Genomic DNA, 25,401 nt, shown 5'->3' with positions numbered 1-25,401 from the left:
TCTCAGAGGCTCCAGTCCTGGAAATCACGTGAAGTATTTTAGGGTATCTCAGGTGGCATTAGACATCTAACATTTTGGCAACAGCAGTCAGCCTCCAAGATTTCTGACTAAGAACTATAAAGCCAGGAACACTGCCAAGTACACAAATCTTGGATATTAGTACCATTAAGGAAGAAGCAGCATGTCCTTGGCTTAGGCAGCTCTTTTCTTCTGTCTCTGATCCATACTTTGAGGGTTTTCTCCCTTTTCATATGAAGTACTGGCCTCATTGTTATGGGCAGAATTCCATGCCCAGAGCAAACAGCATCAGTGCCTGGGAGCCTGCCTGCCAAATCCCTGCTGTCAGTGCATCCATTTCAGGATGTTCTGCTTATTAGTACAGAAGCTTATGCAAACAGAAAAACCAAAGTTCTCAAATTCTCTTTTATGTACACTAAAAGTATTATCCCACCTGAAATGTACTGACAAACACCAAAACATTTAAAATAATACACTCAGAGATTTTCAAATATTTCCTATCAGCTGACATGACCATTACAAGCTTCATAACATGGTGTTGCACTTTAATAGCAAACATCTTTAGAATCAGAATTAAAGATTACTTCTAAATTATGCACTCTATGTTTATGCACTTTACTCTGTTTATGGTTCTTGAGCTAAAACTGCCCATAAAAGGTTTAATGCATTGGGCTGAAGGGGAGGTTCTACACTGAACACTGATTATGAACAAAGAACAGCTTATACATCAAGCAAGTCGCTGCTGTACCCATCTAAAACCAAAACAATTTTGCAGGTCTCTAGGTTTTGAGTGGTTGTTACTGCAAAAGCAAATTATGAGGAAGCAAGTTTTTTTCTGATACAATGCATTTGATCTTGTATCTCTCTAGCCACAGGAGGACTAGCATCCCTCTAGGATGGATAGTTAATTATATTTTGGATACATACAAGATTGACTGCTATGATACTTTTTTGGTAACTTTTTTGTACTTAAAAAAATCATTTTATTTTTCACTGCTAGAGAACTTGTTTTAAAAGCTGCCTTTATTTTCCTTTACAAAATATCACGCACCCATCTGTCATATTTTGTGCAGGTATTTTTCAGCACTGTCACAATAATTTCAAAGCAGGCAAAATAATGTATATCTTTAGTTACCAGGAGTCCAACAAGATACTATTCACACTCAATACATTGATTTTCCAGCTTAAATAGTCAAATATAGATTTTCTTGCATGACTATTAATTCTCTGTTGTGAGAAGATGCCAGGGGAAATATAAGTGAGGTTAACATCATGTGTTCCCTGTGATTCCAGTGCCCAGAATGCAGAAAATGAGATGAACAGTCTCAAATACTGCACATGCAGTATCTATGCCAATATCAGAGTCAAATATAATTTACAAGGTGGTTTGTCAAGGTATAAAGATTCCACATTAAAACTGAAATCCCAGTCAGCAAGTTGTACCTCATAAAGTCACTTTATTAACAGTCAATGTCAATGAGGATGACTACTCAGTAACTTTGTAAAAGGAGAGGCCAACCAGCTACAGGGCAACTATAGAGTTCAAAGCACTGATGAGGGGGAAAGGGCAGGAAAAAAACCCAACACTACAAACAAAACCACATTACCCCTCCCCTAAAAAAAGTACCCAACTAATCCTTTTGAAAATATTCCAGATAGCACTATGAAGCAGTATTGCAGAAGAGTCTGGAGCACAAGTCCTATGGCTGGAGCCAGGTGAGGGTCAGTCTGTTCTACAATGTCTCAGAGGAAATGGCCTTAGGTTGCATCAGGGGAGGTTCAGATTAGATACTAGAAACATTTTCTGCACTGAAAGAGCAGTCAGGTATTGAAATAATGTCCAGGGAGCTGATGGAGTCATCACCTCAAGAAGTTTCCAAGAGGCAACTGTGTGTGGCACTTAGGGATGGGGTGCTGGGTTGATGGTTGGACTAGATGATCTTGAAGGTCTCTTCTAACCTTGATGATTCTGTGAAGCAGTTACATACAAGGAACCTCTTAACCTTTAAAATATGAGCCTCATATTTTAAAAATATAAAGAAAATGTATATATGTATACTAGTGAGGTTGGGGTGAGTTTTGGTTTTCAGTGTTCCTTTTTTTCCCACAGTATAAAATACATACTTGTCTTTTCCTGCAGCTTTTTTCTTTTAAAATAAAGGTCAGCATTTAAAATGCATTTATACTGAAGCAAACCTGAAGCCCTTTCTAAAAATATCCATTCTTAATTCCTACTGCAGAACAGCCAGAAGTTATGCACTTTCAAGGGCTTTCTCAAAGTAATTAGTGCATATGTTCTTTGAAAACAACATCTGACTTGTGTCAATCACACCTATAGGGAGGACTCTGAAACTTAGTCAAAAAAGAAGTGGTTGTGATGATGATGGACACCAGCATCACCTAAGTGCTGCAATGGAATGTCTTTCTCAGATGTGTTTTGACTGGTTCATAAAGAACCTCTTAAATATAATTGTCAGATTTAATAAATAAATCTGTGCTTAGAACAGCAATGTACATGCCAAAACAGCAAAGTGGATTTCAATAATTATGCAAAAAACCTGAGGGAACAGACATTCAATATTATTTATCTTTACAATGTAGGCTCTTTTGAGCATTTAGAGAACAGTCCATCCCTTTATTAAAAAAGACCAAAACCAACCAACCAAAACCAAACATATCTTCAACACTGTTATGCAATTTGTTTTTAAGAGGAACCTCCTTCAACCTACTTTCCTTCTCAAGGATTTCTACTGAAAGAAATCTATATATTTTCTTATGGCAAAGGATGAGACCCTAGATTACTATTAAGGGGCTCGGGTGTTTTGGCTGGAGAACTTTTGCTTGGAAAGAACTTAGAAAGCTTCAGTACAAGAGCTGTCACTAAAGTAAGCATTAGAATGTTTCAATTTACATGTCCCTGATCTCCAGGTGTGGTTCAGAACAAGCACCATCTATTTGACTGCTTAATATTCAGCAGGAATCTGTCAGCCAGGTCTTGCATAAAATAGGAACAAATGCTACTTTCTGCTCAGTGAAGTGAGCTCAGTTCTCACTTTAAGTTAAGAGATCCTTGACAGTGTTATCCCTGACAATATTCTCAGATCTCAAAAATAAAATATTTAAAGATTTAATGAAAGCTAATTACTGAACTGCAGAAAACTCAAAATCAGTTCAGCAAAACATTTGGTGTGGAAAAATAAACTACAGGAACAAGTCAGTGCTCTGTCACGGTGCAATAGATGTGCTATTTATTCAGTCTGAGCTGTGGTCAGTATTTCCATTAAAAAACTTCTTCATCACAAATTTATTATGGCAGTTACTAAGCAGTTACCTCAAACTGACTTGGCAGACAAATTTTCCTTTAAATTCATAGAGCTCTTCTAATAATTAAAAGAGAAAAAGAAAAGAGAAAAAGCCTGTTGCATCTTTTCACAGACAGAAGATTGCTATCAAAAGTGTATTTTCTACTATTAATTCCCACCATTGGATGCATTTCCCCACCAGGTAAATCTTCCTAATGCTTGGTCCATTTTCCCCTTTCTGTGTTTCAATTTGCCAGTCACAGTTTTATTTTTGACTGCCTCAGTAAGCATCCTTGAAATATCAGGAAACTCCACTGCTCTACTAGACCTGCACTTGCCAAATTCTGCAGCTGCTGCTCAAGTTACACAGACAAACAGGTCCCCAATAATTTGAAATTACAACATCTATAAATCTTATTAGTCACTGATTTCAGAAAGGTAAAATAGTGTATTTTTGAGGACACTGTGGCAATAGAAGCTACAAGTTATATTAAACTTTGAAATGGCTTACAATGATAGCTGAATAGGTAGTAACATTCAAAATTGTGAACTTCCTTTGAGGAAGCAAAAGAATGGAAGATGTTTCATTCTTCTAAAACTAAAATGCATTTCTTCAATAAATAAAAATAACAAAACAAAACAAACAAGGAAAAACCAAAAATAACCCCCAAATCATACAACCAAACAAAAACCAAACCAACCAACACAAAAATCCCAACCAACAAACAAATCCTATAACCCAATAAACCTCCACAAAAAACACACAACCACAAAACTCCCCAGAACAACAACAAAGAAAACCAAACAAAAAACCCTCCAAAAAACACCATCCCCCCCCCAAAAAAACCCCAAAACAAACTCCCACAAACAAAAGAAACCCCAAACCAAACAAAACAAGACCCTGAAAAACCCCTCTTCTTCCCCCAAAAAACAAAACATATAATCCTCTATAGCTAAGACTATTCTTTAACACAGCAGGTGGACATAACTACCTTAAGGCCTGGCTACAATTTTCCAGGGCACAACAATGACCATTATTTTCCCACCTTTTACACAGATAATTAGTACTTTCTCATTCCCCTAGTTCCCTTCAGCATTAAGGCAGCAGGTATAAAAAATATGTATTTTTTTCAACTGTTGACACAGAAAAAATGTTTTGCCTTTAATCCAAGGAGGTGTGGCAGGTGTGCTCCTCCACACATGCACCTTGGACAGCCAACCAGGGGAGTCTTTCAAAGCATAGCAATCAACTGAGACACTAATCTGACATTTCAGACAACCACCTTGAGTTTCACAGGTCAGACTAGTTTGGAACAACATAGTCACAAGGGAACTACTGATCATCACTGTTGTGCTAAGCCAAGATGGAGACTTAGCCTTTGATTATGTACCAAGGTACACAAGTTGACTAATTGGATTCAGTTCAGGACAGCAAAAATGTCTCCTTTACAAGAAAAACATTCAGTAAAATTGATTCAAAGAAACTTTGTTCTACAAGGCAATAGGTATTGGTATAAAAAGAAACAACACATAAGGTGTGTGAAGTAAGGAGAAAAGGAATCCACTAACATAGCAATACTTAACTGGACATTAAATAAACCAAGTATTTTATAAATCTTGAATTACTATGTTGGTGAGACAGTAGCCAGCAAAGCAGCAAATGAGTCTCAAGAAAACAAAAGGATGACTAATCTCTATATTGCTAATTACCCTTGATTATCCTTAATTCATCTGACCAGTAGTTGAAAAGAAGTCATCTTTAGTCCCCCATCAAATCTCAGATATTTGTATTCTGAAAGCAAACATCCCCCTTTCTTTTTTGCTGCATTTTAATATTTTTTAAATGGGTTAAACTGGAATATTAGCACAGTGACTTGTTTCAAGCCCTAAAGCTACATCTTAAAAAATATTGTCCTTCAGAGTCCCCAGCTTTCAGGTCTGGGGACATCCTTATAGGCTCCAGCAAGATTTCTGATCTGGACAACCAAGGGACCCAGGCCACAGGGCACAACACACTGTACCTCAACCATGCTGTACAATTGCTCTGTAATTAGAAACAGACTAACCAAATACAAATAGGACCAAATTGGCTTCTTTTAAATTCTCTGCATCAGAGAAGCACAGGCTTTGCAGCACATTTTTTACAAAGGCTCTAGATTAAAGGAAAAGGAAAATTTAAAAGCAAGACAAAATTTACCATAGTAAGAGAATTAGAGGGAAAACAGCAATGATCACTGTTTCAGCTGAACTCCAAATGTTCTACACCACTTTGCTTTAGGTTACAATGACGGCCCCAAATTCTACCTTAAAGCATTCTTGGCACAAGCAACTTCATATATGAGACCAGCAGCAAGTAATTACTAACCTTTCTACATTGACTGGCTTGTCAAATTTAAAGAGAATATAATCTCCAGCAACTGGTGTGACAGCCCAGAAAAAGTCTTCCCCTACGTAGGTTTTTTCTAGTGTGTGCCCCTGGTAGACTTTTAAAGATGTCGAAACCTCTGCAGGAGGATTCACGTGGATTTTGTGCAGTAATGGTTTCAGGAAGTCTTTATCCTAATTGAAAGACAGACAAACATCATGCTGGTCAGTCAACCTTGTTTATTATGTTCCTTTCCCAAGTGGTTACACTTAAAACAAACATTGGCATAAAATGGAAAATGAATGGATTACTCATTTTGGGTGCATCAGATCTTGTACTGCTCAGTAATATGGACATTCCATTAAAGTAAAAAAATTAGAAAAAATATCCCATAGCAAAAATCCACATAAATAAGCTGGACTAGAACTTCTACTTTATAGTAGTAACCAGTTTGTATCAGATTTAATTCCAGCTGGATCAATATACATCATGCTTGAAAATGCAAGACAACCAGAAAAGGCTTTTTTTCTCCACAATGTTTCTCACTTAATCAGCCTGCTCTGTAAAGGAAGGGAAATATTTTCTACTAACTGTGAGTTTCTGGATCTTCCCAGCTAGAGAAGAGTGGAGGCCAACATGCTGGAAAAGAGAAGGCCTGAAGCGTATCCGTAGGTTAGATTTCTGTCGATCACAATGTTTCTGAAATGGTGGGGGGAAAAGGTAAGGGTGGGATAAAAAACAAAAACAAAACAACACATTAGTAAAAACCAACACAAGGTAAGAACCTAGGCCTATTTATGCAGTTTTTCTTGTTTTCATTCCAGAAATCTACATGATTGCTGTGCAAATGTAATAATGTTCAAGGTCCTTGCACAGAACCTGTTTATTCAGCAAGGGAGTCTCTTGAGAAATGGAGGGTCAAAATATGAAGTTTATTCCCCATTTGTAACTTTCTCCAAGACTGCCACCCAAGCAGTGACATCCTGCAGAACTTCTCAGATGTATAAATTTATTTTAGGTCTGTTACACATAGAATCTTACTAGACTTTTGCTTTTTATCCTGCTGCACCCATCTCCAAAATCTGAAGCAATAACAGCTATGATGCCCCTGAGAACTGTCCTTCTAAAGTTCTTTTTGAGATAATAATCTTGGCAGGAAGAAAGACTCTTACAGAGCATGCAGTAACCATAATATACACTATGCTGCCTTTCAGCTCACAAAATTTAACTCATTCATCATCATAAAAACATTTTAGAGGCTTTATAATAAAAACAAACTTACAGCATCTTTCTCAGGGTTACACACTTTCACCCAGAGGATATGGTCCAGGAGCCAATCAATAGGTTTCTCTTTATAAAACATAAATATGAACTCTACAATAAGAGTGATATCTGGAGACTGGAACATTTTACCTGTGGGTGACATTAAGAATAACTGGAGTTACTTTAGATTAGAGATAACACTTTCTTTTGAAATAAATGAGATAGCAGATATAACATTTGTGCCAAGACAAGAAATATTAGCACTGAACAACTTGAAATTTCAATGTTATTAGAAGTTCCATACCTTTCAACTAAATAAAACAGCTATTCAAACAAGAACTTATCATATATCTTGGTGCTATCAAAATATTCAGTGTATATTCAATGTATCACTAATGTACCAGTGTACCAACGTACCACTGTATTCAATGTACCAGTCTCCTTAAGAATAGAAATTGTCAGTTTGAATTATTAAGAGAAAGAAGAGTTATGGGTTGGCATCTGTTATTCCCCATGTCTTGTGTAGGTTCAAGCCCCTGAGACAAGGGGTATTGCAAGTGTTATCTGCCCAGTCACACAGTTTCAGCTTCTGCAGGTACAGAAAGCAGAGATGCAACACCTACCGCTAACTTCAGAACCTCCCAGGCAGGAAATCAAAAGGAAAGAAGGAAGATACCAGAACATACCCAGAGACAGTGCAACTCAAAAAGAGACATCCCCCAGTGACCAGCGCTCTTTTCTGCAGTGCATAGGCCATCAGCAGGACTTCTGGGTGGCACTGTGCAAAAGGATTCTTGGGAATCCTGCAGACTGTGAGGCTTAAAGGAGGCCTTTGCAAAAGAAGGAAACTTACTGTTGATGAAGAAAGTCTATCTAATATCAATATGAGCAATCACCTCCGTGGTTGGGGAATACACTCCTTTGGCAGTAGAGGTGTCTGAAGAGAAAGGTGGCCAATACATGGGGCTACTGTGTCAACCTGAATGCAGCACTTGAAAAAGGTGCCTTGCATGAAAACACTGCTACAGGAGCAACACAACTGGCAGTGGGGCAGTCCAAGGCTGAAGACAGACTGACGAATGCTTGCAGGGACTGCACTGAAGCATTGGAACAGGCTGCTGAGGAGAATGCTTAACGCACCATCCATGGAGGTATTTAAAAGGTGTAGATCTGGCACTTGGGGACGCGGTTTAGTGGTAGATTTGGCACTGCTGAGTTAGTGGTTTGACTTGATGATCTTTGGGGTCTTTTCCAACCAAAATGATTCTATGACCACATGCCAGCTAAAATCCCAAAGGCAGCTCCAGATTTCAAGGCAGATTCAGAAAACATCAAAGGTTTGCAGATGAACTCTGAAGTCTTTGCCAAGTTACAACAGAGAAGGCAAGGAAGAAAGACACCATGTAACAATGAATCTCTCAGGAAGAGATCTGCTGAAGTGATTCAGTTCTGCAGATGTTCCTGAGATGTGGGCAGTGCTGGACTAAACAGGGATGGGCTATTGGGACATGTGTTCAACAATGGATCACAGGCCAGCAAAGCTCTTTTCCAATGCAAGGCTTCTGTCTATCCACATTTCAGAGTCCTGTACAACACACTAACACACAGCACTCAGGCACAGGAAATGTTTTGAGGGTTTTTTTCCACTTTTTCCACTCCACAGACTTTCTAAATAACAAGTTCCACAGGTAGTAGAGGTTCTAATATTTTCTCTACTCTTAGGAAAACCAGCTGGAGTAGACACAAAGAGGAGATCACTGGAAGAGCCTTGCCCCTTTCAGAAAGCAGTTCCAATGCAATCTCTTTTCTTTATGACTTGTGTGAAATTGGATAAGAACAAAACCAATGCAAGAATACTCAATGGAAACTCTGAGAGCAGTCTGGAGGTGTCTGAGTTAGACTACATCATCACGCCATACAACAAATATGGAAGAAACATCTGACTGAAGTACCAGTTATTTCACCTGTTAGAATGATGCTATACTCATTATAGTTGACAATTTACACACTGGGGTGCAAAAGTAAATGTGATAAAACATTAACTGATTTGACATTGCTATATCAACATTGTCCCTTACAGAAACTTTTCATCCAGCCCTTTACAAAGCAAAATATTGTCATCACTTTTAAGTTGCTGCTGTAATGAGGTCCTCAAATAGGTATCTCCACATGAAAATACTCTATAACTAAAATCTGAAACTCCCACTACACAAGGGACAACACCTACTAAGCTAGGGACAATTGCAAAGCTTTATTCTTAAAAGACATCAGAAAGATGTTATTATTTTTATTAGTACATTGTTTAACATTATTTGTGGAAGTAAATATTTAAAAATGGGTAGGAAACAATCATATGATTAGTTAAATGTTGTGTAAAATAGTCATGCAGAATAACAGCTTTCAGCTTGTCACACTTCCAACTAAACAGACCCCAATTTTTCTGGTGATTCATCTCTGCCTACTGCTTTCAATGGCATAGGGCAGGAGAGGAGAAAAATATTGTAAGCCCTGGTAAAACACCAGCTAAAAAATGGGACTAATCAGATGTTTCTGGGATTTTTATGAGACTGAAACCATCATTTCTAGGTGACAACTGCTGAGGCAGTCTGTCAGTCACATCTGTTTCCATACGAAGTGCACCTTTCCATGTGGTGTCAGAGAGATGCACAATACAATGAGAGTCAGAAGACAGAAATATCCCCACATATTGCCCTAATCTCAGCGCCTCTTCCAAGATCTATACACAGCCATGATGCTCTAGAATCCTTTTATTCTTCTACCCAAGGACAGAGCAGAAGAATCACACTGACATTTTTTCCTTTGACTAGTTCATCTTCTAAAAACATAAAGATTATTGTCTTGTCTTCATTCACAGACCATGTCACTGAGAACTTGGCATGAAGGTATAGGATCCTACAATTAAGTAAACTGAGAACAAGACTGAAGATAAGAGTAGGAATTTACTCTTATCCCTAATTTAAGTGATCCTAATTTTACATAAAATAGAAACAGGATATCAATGTATTATTTACCTCCATATGGCAAATGTATCTAGGCTCAGAAGCAGTTTCCTTTAAGCTGGCACTCTACTGTGCACCATGAGTCAACCACCCCAGACCTGGGGAATAATCTAATTGCCATGGTGATGTCACAGGGCACAGCAGGGAAAAACAAACAAGCAAACAAAACCCAACCAACCAACCAAGCCACTCTGACACATCCAACTGCAGCTAGTCAGAGTAAGAGGTGAGCCAGCTGTACCTGCACTGGCATCTTTAGACCCAAGCTGCTTCTCTGCATTGCACTCACAGCACCATGGAAGTGTTCAACAATGGAGACAAATCTTCTCATGTTAATTCCTAATGAACACTAGAGCAAAGATGAACAAGAAACACCCTGATCCCAAGACAAGCCCTTGTCTTCCTTCAGTAATCAAGGACAGACATCCCCATTCCACTTTCTGAAATGCTGTCACCACCTTCCACACACAGCTTGGTCCCAGCCCCTCATCCCTCTGTATAACATCACCTCACTCATCTGTCATTTCTGTCTCAGGACATCACCTGCACAGCAGTTCTGCCATGGATCCATGTCCTCTTTTTTCCATCAAAACAGTCTCTCAGCTCAAAACCAGAGTTTTGCAGTGAAGTCTCTGCTTAAACAGGTCTTCAAAGCTCTGGATCCCTAACTGGCCACAGGAAATGGAAACCAGCCCAGTACAACTCCTACTGCACAGATCCAATACTCATCCCCTCTGAATCCAAATCGACCAAGCCCTTGCTTAGTCTGTCCTAACCAAGAGCAGCATCAGCACCAGCCTGGCTTCCCTAGGGCACAGCCACAGCCCAAGAACAAGCAGCAACATTTGCTGAGGTCCTTCTGTCCTGCAGCTCCCATGCAGCAGCACATGAGCAAAGTGCTGTGAGGCACAGAACCACTGAGACACCACCCAAGTCCAGCCTAGGGATTGCCCACTGGCCATCCCCAATATGCAGCCAGAAATCATCAAGCCAAAGAGACCTAAGCAAAACACTGCAGTGAACACACGCTGCCTCAAACTGCAAACTCTGAGAAAGAACTGAAGCAATGGCTCATCCTGCACCATGTAAATGCATCTGGTACAGTACATAGGACAGACATAAATCCAGGACACTTTGCTGACAAAACTTCAGAGCTTTTGGATTCTGGGCACACACAACCTACCATTGTGAAGAAACTCCAAAATCTGAAAGAACTAAGAGACAAAGGCAAAATTTTGCTCCATAAAATTCTAGAGATACAAAATGTAGACTTTCTCCAATTTATTTATCTATATTGACAAAAATGACAATCAGGACTGAAAAAAAAAGACCAAACTGTGGAACACTTTCTGATTTACTGTGTCCTGACAAGACTTCTATTCATTTTTCAGTCCTTTTAAAGGCCATCCTTAGTGAATTATTCTGGCCATCTCAGCATTTTGCTGGCAAATACAAGACACATACAAAATGAAACACTTTGTTTTCTAGTTCTCTGAACTGCCAATATCTAAATCGTTTTAATTCTTCCACATGAGCACCACAAATATTGAGTCTACACCAACAATAATTTTACACCTGCAAGCACATATTCTAGCCATAGCTGATGTTTTCAATGCTTTCCCTGGTAATGATATGCAAATTGCTGGCATTAAAACCAGAATCTCTTTGAAGTTATTTAAAGCTCAAATGTTTGACTTGCTCTGCTCTTTCCCAAACTTCAACAATGTGCACAGCTTGAGCAAAACTGCAATCGGAACAACTTAAAATAATCAAAACAACAGGCCTTAAAACATCAGGACACAATAAGACTCAGAGGAACTGCACAAGACAACCAAAAGGCCATTTCAGACCACTGCATGAAATGTTTGTGACAGCTGGCATTATAGGTACAGTGCAAGCATTGCAGTTCCTCTGGAGAACACTTCAGCTCACAAGCAGTTGGAAGACAAATCATTATTCCTCATAAAAAGCCAGTAGGACTTTCCTACATTATGTCACAGGTCTCACAGTGCAAACAAGAATCCAGAAGAGTAAAAGATACATCTCCTTCCCCAGAGTTTCTTAAGGAAACAGGATTCATCTCACCCATTATTTATTAGATACTTGACAGCACTTAAGACTGTGCTTTCAGGATTAAAAAAAACCAAAGGAAGCAACGTCTGTTCTGTGGCAGAGGTGACAGAATTCTATAATCCTGCTGTCAGCCTAAATAGCTACATTTGCCACTTCCTCATGTAGCACTTGCATAAATTAGATTTTCAGTACAGAAATACACTATGACAAAAAATCCCACATTTTTACCTCGCAATCTTGAAAGCTAAACAAGGCTTCCAACAGCTAGCAGTGAATCAACCCCACCTCTCTTTTGAGAGATTATTTCTAAATCAGTAGCATCCAGACAACAGTTGTCCAGAGAAGCTGTGGATAGTCCATCCCTGGACGTGTTCAAAGCCAGGCTGGATGGAGCTCTGAGCAACCTGGGCTAGGGACAGGTGGCCCTGCCCTTGGCAGGGGGGTTGGAACCGGGTGACTTCAAGGTCCTTTCCACACCAGGCCATTCTATGATTCTGTGTATTCAGTGCTCGACATCATTTCTTGGACATCTACACATAAAACTGATCCCTAGTTACAAACTACTGTTGCTCTTCCCAAAGGTATCTGCATTACCAAATTACTACAGTATCAGTCTGCATCAAGATCCATAAAGGGATAGCAGAGATGAGAAAAATCTACATTACTTGCATAAAATTTCCAAGCAATATATGGTTATAGCACACCAATGTGTACCAGAGCCAAAAGTTTTAGTTGCTCCTATGAATACTAATTTTTCTCTCAAACCTTAAAAACAGAATAAGTAGCTATATTGGAAGAAGAAAAAAAAATCTAATTTAATTTTCTAAGTAGAAAAGCAATGTTAAGATCTGTAGCCATTGCTAAATGCATCTGAAATTCTACTGATATCATCCAGTTAAAAGGAGGCAAACAAATATGATAAAAGGAACAAAGAACAGGGATGCAAGCAGCAGGAGCTAACAACTAAATTTGACTACAGCTACTTTCAGAGCCCACACTGCCCAGAAGTATACAGACAGTATAGAAAAACAAACAATTGTGCTTTTGTTTAAGCCAAGTCTCAGTATTAAGAATTATCTACCTACCCCACCAGGCTTAAACACTGTGCCCTCTACAACAGCACAGAAAATAGAAAGGGGGGTGGGGAGTGAAATACACAAATACTAAGCAAGTTAAGTGGCCTGAAATACAACTGCATGGGGTAGACAGCACACATCCTAAAGTGTAAGTTGGTTTTATGCACATTTCATGTGTCATTCTTGCAGAGTGGCAATTTGTAAGTGAGCACACTCTACTACTAAATCAGGCAAATGTAGAATAGATGTAAATTCTATAGCCCAGGGACTCCATAGAGAATTTACACTTAAAGTGCAATTAGACTGGAGCTAAAACTCAAATTGTGGGCTGAGTCTGGGTTAGTGTTTAACTGTTCAACAGCAGAAACAAAGTCTTACCAAATGCTGTATTCAAGCAGCCTCTGCTAACACATAACAGAATATTGTGAGGAGTTCCCCAACCAAGAAGTTTATTTAGGGCAAGATGTCAGTAAACTACTTAACTTCTTATTTTTCCATGCTAGGCAGCATAATTTCCTATTTCTCCCACCTCTAAGGCCACAGAACCAATTCCATAATTATTTCATCAGCAGTGTATCTCTGATGGTAGCCCAAAGCAGTTAAGTGATGGCCAGGTATATAAGGAGACTTCACTCTGCCCCATTTCCTTTCCTCCTCCCCACTGTCTCTGTAGGTTGAACTGGCAGGCAAGTCTACCAAGTCTACATTCTGTACCCTAACACAGCATGTAGGAGGGATAATTTCTGTTTTCCTTTCTACTTCAGCAACCTCTGAGACCCCCAAAGTCAGGGAACTATTGCCCACCTGATGCTGAGCTGGACACAGGACAGCACATATTCAAGTAGTGCCAATGTTCTTAGTTCATGTACAACCATTATGGGTCACTGAGCTAAAAATGAAGCCATTCTCTGGCAAGTAGATCCAAAGGAAAGAAAACAACAAGAATTTCCAAGAGAATGACAGAACTCAGGGCTGCACTTTTGTCTGTTACACATAGGATTTTCTTTCTGTTCTGAACTCAGCTTACAGACTTCATATTGGAACCATTTGTGTTTGCCACAGGAATCTCCAAAGTCTACCCCAGATTTTGATTTTTCCTTGCATATCTCCAGGTTGCTGCTTTTAAAAAGATCATGACACATTAGTGTAGTAATGGAATAACATTTTGATTTCTAAAATCTCTTCCAAACTTCTCTATCACTGCTTTTTTGTTAAGTCTAGTATCTCTCCATGAAAAGATGCTAGTGTAAAAGCAAAGAACCATAATTTCCAGAGCATCCTGACATCTGATCCACAACCCAAGATCCTGCATTAAGTCCTCTCACTGTTGCTAATTGCAAATGATAGACTGACTGCATCTAGAAAGGAACAGATTGTCCTAACCTCCTTCATGAAGTAGAAAGATGGAGATAGAGCAGGCTTTGCAACAAACTGAGGCCTGCTAATTCTTGGAAATTTTGGCACAAACAGCAAGTTATTTTAGGCGGAGCTAATTATCATGGTTTTTCTTTCTTCAGTCAGTTATGTTTCAAATACATTTTTGTTTTAACAGCAGCTAAATTAAAAATAAATCATGCCTCACAGTTTGATTGTTAGTATTTTTATAAATTAATTTTTGGTTATAAAATTGCCCTCTTTTCCAACAGTTTGGAGTTTGCCTCTATCATACAAAAGTATATGAAACAAATGAGGGGCAAAAGCAACAACCATGAGCTAAACCAGAGTTCCAAAAAAAGGCAATTAATTTCTACTTCTTGGTCTATTTCCAGTACAAAGAAGAAAGCTTTGAAGTCAGATCACTATTAATTCACAGTTTAAATATGAATGTGTTCTTTCAAAGTGCAAAAGTGAACATTTTCTTACCAATGAAACCCAGCTGAGAAAATTCTAGAATCATCCAATCTTCAGAAGCAAGCTGAAGTGCAAAATTTTTTATTGTGCTGAAATAATTCTGCTTGACAACAATGTCATCTTCAAGCTAGAGGAAGGTAGAAGTAATATCAACATTAAAAAAAAGCACTAGCAAAGCAATAGAAAAAAGTACAGCTAGGAAATACTAACTTATATTATATTGCTAACACATAGCCATGTATTTCTAATGCTAGCACTGATATAAAACATAGATGCCACAGCCTGGAATAACTATTGTAGGGATCAGTCTGTCTGTTTGTGGAGAACTAATACAGAATCCTTGTGGAAAAGTAATACAGAAACGAGTAAGAATCCACAAACAGATCTCGACTTCTTACTTTAGAACATTGCTTTTCCAGCTTCTTTCTTCAAAGGAAAAACATCCATGAAATAATGTTAGTCTGCATCATCAGAACAAGTTTAATATCTGTATTATCTGTACACAAATGTGACTGCTTACTCACAAATATAAGAGCACTGAAAGGGTTCCTCCTCTGAGACAAGAGGCTAAGAGATACAATATCTGCAGTCCACAACCACCTAGTCCAGGCTGCAGAACTGCCAACACGGGGTGCTACATCCCCTTAGTTCACAGTAAGTGCTGTAAGGCCATTGCTGCATTAGGGATCCTGCTTCTCCTGTCCTTTCTCACAGTGCAGTCATGCCCTCCCCCCTGTGCTGGCACTAATATTTGTGCAACTTCTCAGTATCAAAGCAGACTGTCACATGCTATTGGCTCTGCAGCTTCCCAGAGAGCTGAGACTCCAACAGCTCTCAGAGAGGAGTCAGCATAGCTTTGTGAAAACTAGATGAGATGGGTGGGACTTTACACCCCAAGGACACAGGCACAACATCTAAATAAAGATCATCAGTGCAGTTACTAAATCTGCAATACCTGTAGGTAAGACTTCTACTTCAAAGCAGAAACACATGATAGGAACAATTCTGAGCTAAAGTGAAGAACTACTTAACTCTGTTGTTAGAAACCTCTTAAAAAATTCCATGTCTACACACAACAGTCATATTAAAGTGACACTGCACTTTCAAAAGAAAATAAAAATAGATTTTAGCTTCATTCATTCCCACAAAAAAACTATGCTGGCTTTTTTTTTTTTTTTTTGCCTAGGCAACTCAATAATAATTCATTTCAGGGACAAGGAAAAAATAGTTAAGCTGTTTGGATTCCTTCATTTTTTTTTTTTGCTAGGCCTCTTAAGAGAAGTGACATAGGATAAACTACTTTCTACTTCAGAGACAGTGAGACAGTATCCTGCTCAAGTTACTTTCCCATATACCATAACCACCATACTTAATGCTCTCTTTAAATGACAGGATCAAGTTCTCTGTTCTGTGTAGGGCCTTCTGATGTGTCCAACAACATAATTTCCAGAGACTCATTTGAAAACTTGTCTCAAAATAAAGAAGAAAAATTTACCTGAATATAATAAACCCCTTTTTTCTGGGCATACATCATAAGAAAACAATAATCCAAGTTTTGTTTTGTTCTCCATCTGAAATTAAATTGAAAGCTTACGGTTTATGAAAAACTGTTATTTCAATACAAGCTGACAATATAAAGTAAATTTCATTAAGAAGAATGACACATATTAGTGAAATGTTAGGATAGCTGCTTTTGGCATTGTTCCCTCAGGAAATCCACTCTCTGAAAAAAAAAGGAACAAAGCTTTCACCTTATGCTTTAATACAGACATCAAACTGGTTTAATTTGAACCTGACTTTGTGACAACTACCTGACATTTCACTAAAAACACATGTGCATTTAAAATGGTAACTCAACAAGTACTACTGGGTTTTACCCTGTATTTCATGAAGAAAACCAGCAAATGAAAGAGTCCACATACAGGAATAAAAGTATATCAAAAGTCTCAGTTCTCCTCCCAGATTTTAACACTAAATGGATTCAACCAAGCATGGACTCTGATCATGCACAGAGCAGCATGTAGCTAAGAATGAGATGGATTCACAGAACACTTTTAGCATCCCCACACTTGCAAGAACTACAGTAAGAAAACATTTCAAGAATTCACATCCCACTTGCCGTTTTATAAACAACCAAAGTGTGGGTGTGGGAGGAGATGGGAAAAGATCTGGGGGAATAAACCTACCTCACTCTCTCTTTTGAGTCTCCAAATGTTTCTTTCAAGTTTGTCAAGTCAGGATAGTATGTTGCAGGAGGGGCTATTACTTCCACCAAGCCAGAATTGATCTCTGTAGAAAACCTGTCAATGGAAACATCCTGAAGTCACACGAGAGATTCTGAGTCCTGTAGTTCCTGCTCGCTGTCTGTTGGAGCAGTTGTTGTGTTTGGTATGAGGACTTGCTCAAATGAGCCATATAGAAGAACAGTAGTATAGAAAAAAGTATTGTTTTCCTTAGCATGTCCTTCAGAGCTCTATCACCTTCTGCCAATCAGAATCAAACTACATTCTCAACATTTTTTGTGCTTTTTCAGAGAAACTAGTGATTTTTATCCTACAGTTCTCTTTGAACATACAGAATACAAGGCCCTAACACAGATGTCACAAATTTCCGTTCATGTGTAAACAATCCCATCTGTTTATGGTGCATCAAATAATTTAATCCCACTTACTGTTTTGCAGTTTGACTGAATCACTGCCTCTTAGTTTGTCTTACTTTTTTGTTCAAAAATCCAAAGCTCCACAAGACAAAAATGCATGACCTCTTATTTCCAGAATATTTTTAATTGCTCATTACAATCTGATTTATTTTATCATCAATAAACTAAGAAATCCCCAATTAAAACTACAACTTACTCTCTTTCCAGGCTTGCAACAACACTGTTAACATAATCAAGATCAGTCTGGGGAAAAAAAAAAAACAAAAAAAAAGAATAGATTACTTGATAGTTCTAGAATTACGTGTCAAAAGAACAAAGTAAAATAAACATTGCAGGTGGCTGTCCTTGAAAACCACTTTCATTGTGTAAGATATTGGAGCAATTAAAGAACAACACACATGTAACTATGTCTTACCTCTAATATGAGAAATTTTTTGTAAACAGAGGGGAATAATTATCTCATACCTACACTTAACAGAAAAGTGTTAAAACTCACGTTCTTGATGACAAAATGATCACGGAGTGTTTGTTTAGGAAGAACTTCATAATATTATTATGCAACAATAACAATAATACATAAGAAAATATTACTGATGAAATCTTTCTGGAAAACAATGCATTGAACGCACTCACACAAACACACACACACATACACACACACAGAGTCCTCTTTCAAAAGTGCATCTCCTAAGCTTTGCATTTAAAGCAAATGCCCTAACCACAGAGAGCAGTGAGCCTGCTGCCACCTTTCTGACCAGGGCTGCTTTTTTGCATCAGAGACTAAATCTGAGAGACAACCAATCCCATCAATCGCTCAGTTCTTGTAGATGCAACAATTCTAAAAATTACTTGTTGGTGAAAATACAAATTGTGACATTCTGGAAGAGTCTAGATCATCTAAATTCCCAGCACTGGGCAAGAAAAGAGAATTTGTGAACTCATAAATGTGACTGAAAGCCCTGGTCTTTGTTACACTTACTAATTTAATGATTTGACATACTGTTTAAATTTTTGAAAAGAATAGTCTATAAATCAACCCAGATTCTGGATCATGAGGATTCTGGAGAAAGAGTTGTCTTTGAAATACCAGAAACAAAGGAACAGTTCAAATTTTTTCTGATGAATTTGTAACACAGGATATCATTAAAGGATTATACACAGAGAATAAATCCCTCCCAAGCCTTTCTACAGAACTGTTAATCTTGTTTGATAAAGGTGCTCACCCTTTGATCTTAAAAAAATCACCATTTCTATTTTTTAAACATTTATTTTTATGAAATCAAACATAATGCCAGTGACGCATGCTTTTCAAAAAGGATAACAACAGCAGTGGATTTCTTCCAAAAGCAGATTTTAAATACCACAAGAACATGTGAGGAGAAAGTATTTCTTGTAATTTTGTCACCAGTATTTTCTTTTAAGTGCTATGCCTAATGCTGGGCAGAAGTTTTAGTAAGCTGGTAAGGTGCTCACAATTTAAAACTCATCTCGCACAGTGTTGCATACAAGGAGACTCACAAGTCCATATGGACCTTTATACATCACTATTTAAATACTTTTATGGATTGTTTATACACATTTAATTAATAGCATGGAGTTACACATAACTTTTTCTGTTTCATGTAACAGCTGCAAATCACAGCAACCTAGTGACTACCTAAAAATAATTTCAGTATATCCATCTTTAACTGAAGCATTTCTTTTCCTCTCTTTTCAAAACCTTTTAAATGTTAACAACACAGAAATTGCAGTTCAATCATCACGTGAAAAGACAAAAATTCGCATTTCAGTTGGCATGCCAAATTTCAATTACTCAGTCCAGCATTAAGAACTCCAACACGTGTAATACAGTCCATACTGAAATTGCATAGAAAATATAGGATTTATATATATCTACATACACACACTCAGCAGAAACACAGCTAGTTTCTATTCAGTTTTACAGAGATTAAAATAAATGCCAAACTTCATGTCAACTGGAATCATATATTTGATCGCAAGCCTGTGCCTTAGTGCACATCTCCTTAGCAGGAACATAGTTTTGACCTATTTTCCAGACTATCATGAAGCCTTGCTACTGCTTGTAAAACCTTACAGTCTTGTACAGAAAACACCATAATCAGAAAAAAAAAGTCTGGAATAAGAGAGTTATCTCCCTACTTCCCACTATTTATTTGTGCGCTTCACATGAAAGGCTGGCAGTTCCCCCAGTCAGAGCTGCAATCACAATAGGATCACATCAAAAAGATGTAGCTTGAAGTCTTCCAATCTCATATGGTAATCTCGGCTGCCACAAAAAGTCAAGAAGGTCTGGTGTAGCTGCTATGAACATGAGATACAGAAAATACCACTGCTGGCTTAGTAGGCAACTTTTCCTTCTCAATCAGCAATCACTGTATCACTCTAGTGCAAAAGCAGATGACACTTTTAGAGAGAAAAAGAACACGTAGATGAGAAGAGTTGATGTCATTTTTCACAATGTATTAAAACACTGTATTCTGCCATCATTTTAAAATAAGCAGTTGTATTTATATCTACCAGCTCCACATGAGATTCAGAACCAGTATTTCAACACAAAACATCTTTCTACATCAGAACTTCAAGAGACAACCAAGTTCTCTCATTGCCCAGTCTAACAATAGGTAGGATCTTTGCCAACACCCATTGGCATGGACATGTCCCAAGAAGGTAGCACTTTGATGTTAATTCGTACAACATCATGAAATGAGAATACACAACAGATTTGATCAAGCTGTGACTATACCAAGGGAAGAGTTAAGTAGACAGAAGACCTTGCAGGGTAGCAGTGGAAGGAAATCTGGAATAGCTAAATTAAATATAAGGATCTTTCAAGCAGTATCAGTAAATTCAATCAGCAGCTTAAAAGCAACAGGAAAAAAAATTCATTATTAATCAAAATCTATTCCCCATTTTCGAGGAATGAAGTGTTTACTGCCTTGACAAAATAAGATACGAGGTCCTCTTTATCAACCTGAAGGACACAAGACTGCTCATCTCCAATAATCTTAAACAGGACAAGACAAATCCAGATTTATAAAAAGAAGCCGCCAAGAAAGAAAATGTGTGACTGTTCTTTAGGTTTCCAGCGAAAATCATCTGGTTGATTTTGGAGTAAACCTGATGAACTTAAAATCTGTTTCATGGCATCAGTGCTGCTTGTACCTATTGAAGTGAAATGTTGCTGGTGATCACAACAATACAGCTATCAATGCTTTTGTCTATCAAATCCAAAGGCATTCCTAAAACTATCATTTTTTCTTACTAAAACTCCTAAGGCTGAAGATTAAAAGAAAACCCTAGGAATTCTGGACCCCTAAAAAAGAAGCACCAATGAATACTTTAAGAATAAATCCCTTCAAAGCAATTAAATGCAAAATTGTGTTAGGCCCCAACCAAAGATAATTTCCAGCCACAAGGATATATCTTATCAATGAATCACATGAAGCCTTACAAAGAACTTTGTCCTGGTGAGTGGATCTCAGAGAATTTCGTAATGAAAGGCTTAAGTAGGGATGGTTATTTTAGTATCAGCAGTTCAAATCGTTTGGCCTGTTCTTTCCTCCTAGTCATATGAAATTACTGATCTTCAAGACAATGCAAAACACTTGAAGTAAGACATCTTCCTTTATTCACACCAGACCAAGGATTGATTCCCATCAGCACCTTGCTTCCATCAAAGGCAGCCATGAAATGATACATAGCAAAGAACAAGAACAAGACAAGCACATACAACACTCCCTCCTGCTATCATCCACACTCCAAGTACTTTCAGTTCAGGTTACTTCCTGAGACAGATGTGATTTTGTGTATTTAACATTCCACAGTAGACTCATCTTTAAGGTAGCTCATTAGCATCCCCTTGAGCCTATCTAAACTTTCAACAAGAAAAGAAGATTCTAGTTTATGAGATCTGTGGAGTTTCATAAGCCAGTGAACATGGCTGTATCTAAAGTCTAACTGTTTACATCAACAGTTTTGATGACAAATACATGTAGAATGCTTTGATGAATCTCTCTTTTAAAAAAGCCTCAGAATCTGTTGTAGAACAAACTGAAGTTGCAGATTGTCAGTGAAAAAAGTTTAAAAATTTCCTCTGTTTTTGCAAAATGCTGTACTCCAATTCTCTAAAACACTTTTCTGAAGTGCTGGCAAGGCTGCACATCAAATTTGTGATTATTCTAACATTTGTCTGAACAGACATCATAATTCTCAACAAACACAGAAAGAGCCAGAGTATCAGTGAACTTTCTGAACTTCTTGATTGATTTTTATGAGTGAGTGTGTGCATAGCAAAGCAGCAGACTACATTAGCTAGCAGACAAAGTGAGAGGTTAAAAAGTTCTGATGAACAGCTAGCCAAATGTCCTACAAAACCAAGATTTCTTCTTTTAAGAATCAGCCCTTTCATACTGTTAAATTCATACCCTCAAGAATGACAGAAGGTAGACTGTCTAAAAATGTAAGAAAAACCACAGCATTTAAGACCAAAAGTTGATTTACTGTCCTAAGTGGCAAATGCATTAAAAAAATGCAATCATAGAATCTCTCAAGCTAAAAAGGACCCAAAAGGATCATCAAGACCAACACCCAGTTCCTCAAATGACTACCTGAAACTAAACTATACGGCTGAAGGCATCATCCAAATGCTTCTTGAACTCTGACAATCACGGTCCCACGACCACTTCCACCAGCAGCCTATTCCCATGGCTGACCACTCTGTGAAGAATCTTTTCCTGGTGTCCATTCTGAACTTCCCCTGATGCAGCTTCACACCATTTCCATGTGTCCTGTCACTGGTCACCAGAGAAAGGACATCAGCATCTCCCTCTCCATTGACCACGTCAGGGAAGCTGCAGACTGTGATGAAGTCACCTCTCAGTCTTCTCTTCAAAGTTTAACAAACCAAGAGACCTCAGCTACTCCTCTAAATTCTTGACCTTGAGGACTTTCACCATCTTGGAAATTTATTTAGACTAGATTATCTAGATTATCCAGATCTCAATTCTTAAATGAAATCGACTAGAAGCAAGACTTACATTATTCAAGAACACCCTGAGAAACAAGCATGCTAATCTGCATAGTGTGGTCATTTCATTGCTTACAAATTACAATTTTGCTTGATCTTTCATCATCCCATAGAACAGGAGTGGGATAATTTTACCATGTATTTCATGTAATGACAAGCAATATAAAATTGCAGCCTTCAGAAAAGGCAGACTACACTTTTATTTGCCTTGAAATAGTAAAAGTACATATAAGTATCATTACCTATATAAAAGGCATAAAATTTTCATAGGAAAAAAACAGCCCCTAATGTGCCATTTCGACATATTTTGGGATATATATGCAGTGAAGACAAAGCCCTAAGGAATAAACGTGCAGCAGTGGCTTCCAGTGGTTGCAGTAGTGTATGCATATAAACAAAACCTGTGGAAAAAGGTAGTATCATCTTTTAGAGTTCAACAAATGCAGCTGAAAAATAATTATATTCAGGAATACTGTGTCTTGTTTCAAATCTGAAGCGGGGAGTTCAAGTTAAATACAGGAAACATGAGATCAAGTAGCAAGGCAAGAAACAGGAATGAGAATACTGTCATAACATAACCAGCTAATGTTACATAAGCAAAATGCAGCCTGTGTCCTACATGTGCTAATGACTTCATCTCTCCCTTAAATTCCCCCCTCCACCACATAGGCAAGACATTTCTTTCTGTCTCCAGTCATTTCTATGATTAACCCAAAGCAGTTCAGGAGAGGGTTTCATAATGCAAAAGCCTTTGGCAGCAATAGCAGGATTACAAGTATACTCTTGTAGCATTCCACTCTTCTTTCTCCCTACCCTTGTGCCCTGCCTGTCAGATCCTCAATCATGAGAGCAAATATCCATATGGATTGTGCTGTGAACCACAACAGCATGTCAAAGAACAAGCTGAGTTTTTAAGAAGGCCAGCCAGAGCAAAAAGCATCACATTACAATGCAAGACCAGACATTCAGATGCAAGTTATGCTAGTGTCATACAGCCACTAGTAGTTGTGTGGAGTCTGAAAGAAAGCAGCACATATTGCCTTGCAGCATGGGAAACCTTTTGTTCTCCTTGGGAAGCCACTGTTGAAATGGTATGGACAGTTTGTCTTCCAGAAGATAGGCAGTTGCTGTGTAGTCTAAAGTACCCTTCTCCAATTTGTGCTCTTTATTTTGAGGACAGAAGGAATTTTTAGGTCAAGGCAGACCACTGTAGCAAAACTTGATAGTGTTGTCCAAAAATTCAGTGCCAATTCAGTCCACCACACAAGTATGAAGTCACCTGCTGCAATGCTTCTGAAATAAGATTATTACTGCTACTTCCCACCTCACAAATACCCTAGATGTCACCAGAGAGATCAGACATCTCTGCTGTCAATAGTGATGTTCCCTTACCAGAAGCATCAGGTAGTTATTGTGGCCCAGTGCACCTCAGCAAGCATTTCAGAGAAGCATTTCAGTCATACAAGCCTAGGGCTTGGGGAAAGAGCAAAATCCTGGATTTTATCTTTGTGCTGAGATATCAAATTTGTCTCAGGTACATTCAAGTTTTCAAATCCTGTCAAGGATCTTTTCTTAGATCTAAGAAAGATTTTTATCACTGATTTAATTCCTTCTTGAAATTTTGCTAGTCACTGACATGAAAAGAGAAGCATAAAATCCTATGCTGGTGCCCAGTATCAGCAGTCCATACTCCTGTGTACCAAAGCTTAGGTGACAAAGGAGAGGGACTGCAAAAACAGCATAAATATCTCAGATTCTCACTGACAGGTCAAGCTACCTTTTCAGATACAAGAGCTGGCAGTGTATCAAGAAGGTGTGTTCATCCTGATCAGCTTTGAGTGAGATGTCCAAAACAAAGATTTCCATCTCTGTATGCCTTTAATGTTATTTAGTGTAGATAATGTATCTTGACATAACAGCTTTGATTTTTTAAAAATGTATATACATTACACACATACACATATTTATGTACACACTAAGATCTATAAGACTTTTTCCGACTCCAGATGCACAGTCAGATCTTTCAGGGACTGGGAATACACTCTCCAGGACAGTTCCAAGAAGGGGCAGCTCACAAACAATTAGCAGAAAGCATGAACATTTCTGTAGCTGGGATGATGCTAATACATCCAGGTTGAGAGCAAGACAATCAAAACACTCTTTTGATTTCTATCTAGAGAGCTGCTGATCAGAGAGAACTATAATTGAGGCCTGGAGCAAGAAGAGGTGAAAATACAGCCTTGCTTATTTGGTGGAGAAGGTTTACATATTGCAGTGCAGTGTCAATACCTACAAAACAGGTTCATCAAGATTTGACCCAGTACATGCACCCAATACCTTAATTTGCTAAGGCTGTGTTCACATCCATGCACAGGATGGCACTTTGCTGGGTGCTTGTGTCACACTGACCTAACCAGGACAGAAACTTTTCCAAAGAAATAATAAATAAGATTCTCCACAGAAGGAGCACAGAGAAAACACTACTCAAGATCAACATCTCTTAATTTAGCAGCCGCTGTTTACATAAAGAGATAACACAATGATAGTTAAAGATAATCAAGATATGTAAAATTTTCCAGCTTGAGTGAACTGTACATACATAGAACAACAAAGTAAGATTTAAATAAGGAATATGTAAGAAAGTAAAACTTGTGGCCTAATGATCCAAGAGCAAATGGTTGGTCAATTACTACCTAGTCAGATGTAATCAGCAGCACACAGAAATAG

General features: G+C 38.2%; 1 protein-coding gene across 1 annotated transcript in view; it reads right to left on the bottom strand.

Moving 5' to 3' along the window:
- MGAT4A (alpha-1,3-mannosyl-glycoprotein 4-beta-N-acetylglucosaminyltransferase A) overlaps nt 1-25,401 on the bottom strand; it is a 77,730-nt gene that overhangs the window by 15,926 nt on the left and 36,403 nt on the right. Inside the window, exons 6-12 of the mRNA XM_030960239.1 lie at nt 17,824-17,870; nt 17,155-17,268; nt 16,464-16,539; nt 14,981-15,095; nt 6,968-7,098; nt 6,277-6,384; nt 5,686-5,879 (exon numbers count right to left, since the gene is read on the bottom strand). Of these exons, the coding sequence (XP_030816099.1) occupies nt 5,686-5,879; nt 6,277-6,384; nt 6,968-7,098; nt 14,981-15,095; nt 16,464-16,539; nt 17,155-17,268; nt 17,824-17,870 (785 nt within the window). The remainder of the gene's footprint in view (nt 1-5,685; nt 5,880-6,276; nt 6,385-6,967; nt 7,099-14,980; nt 15,096-16,463; nt 16,540-17,154; nt 17,269-17,823; nt 17,871-25,401) is intronic.

The sequence above is a fragment of the Camarhynchus parvulus genome, chromosome 1 (assembly GCF_901933205.1).
Source record: "Camarhynchus parvulus chromosome 1, STF_HiC, whole genome shotgun sequence".
NCBI classification, from domain to species: Eukaryota; Metazoa; Chordata; class Aves; order Passeriformes; family Thraupidae; genus Camarhynchus; species Camarhynchus parvulus.
Note: the sequence above shows the minus strand (reverse complement) of the source record. Positions and strands in the feature narration are given on the sequence as shown.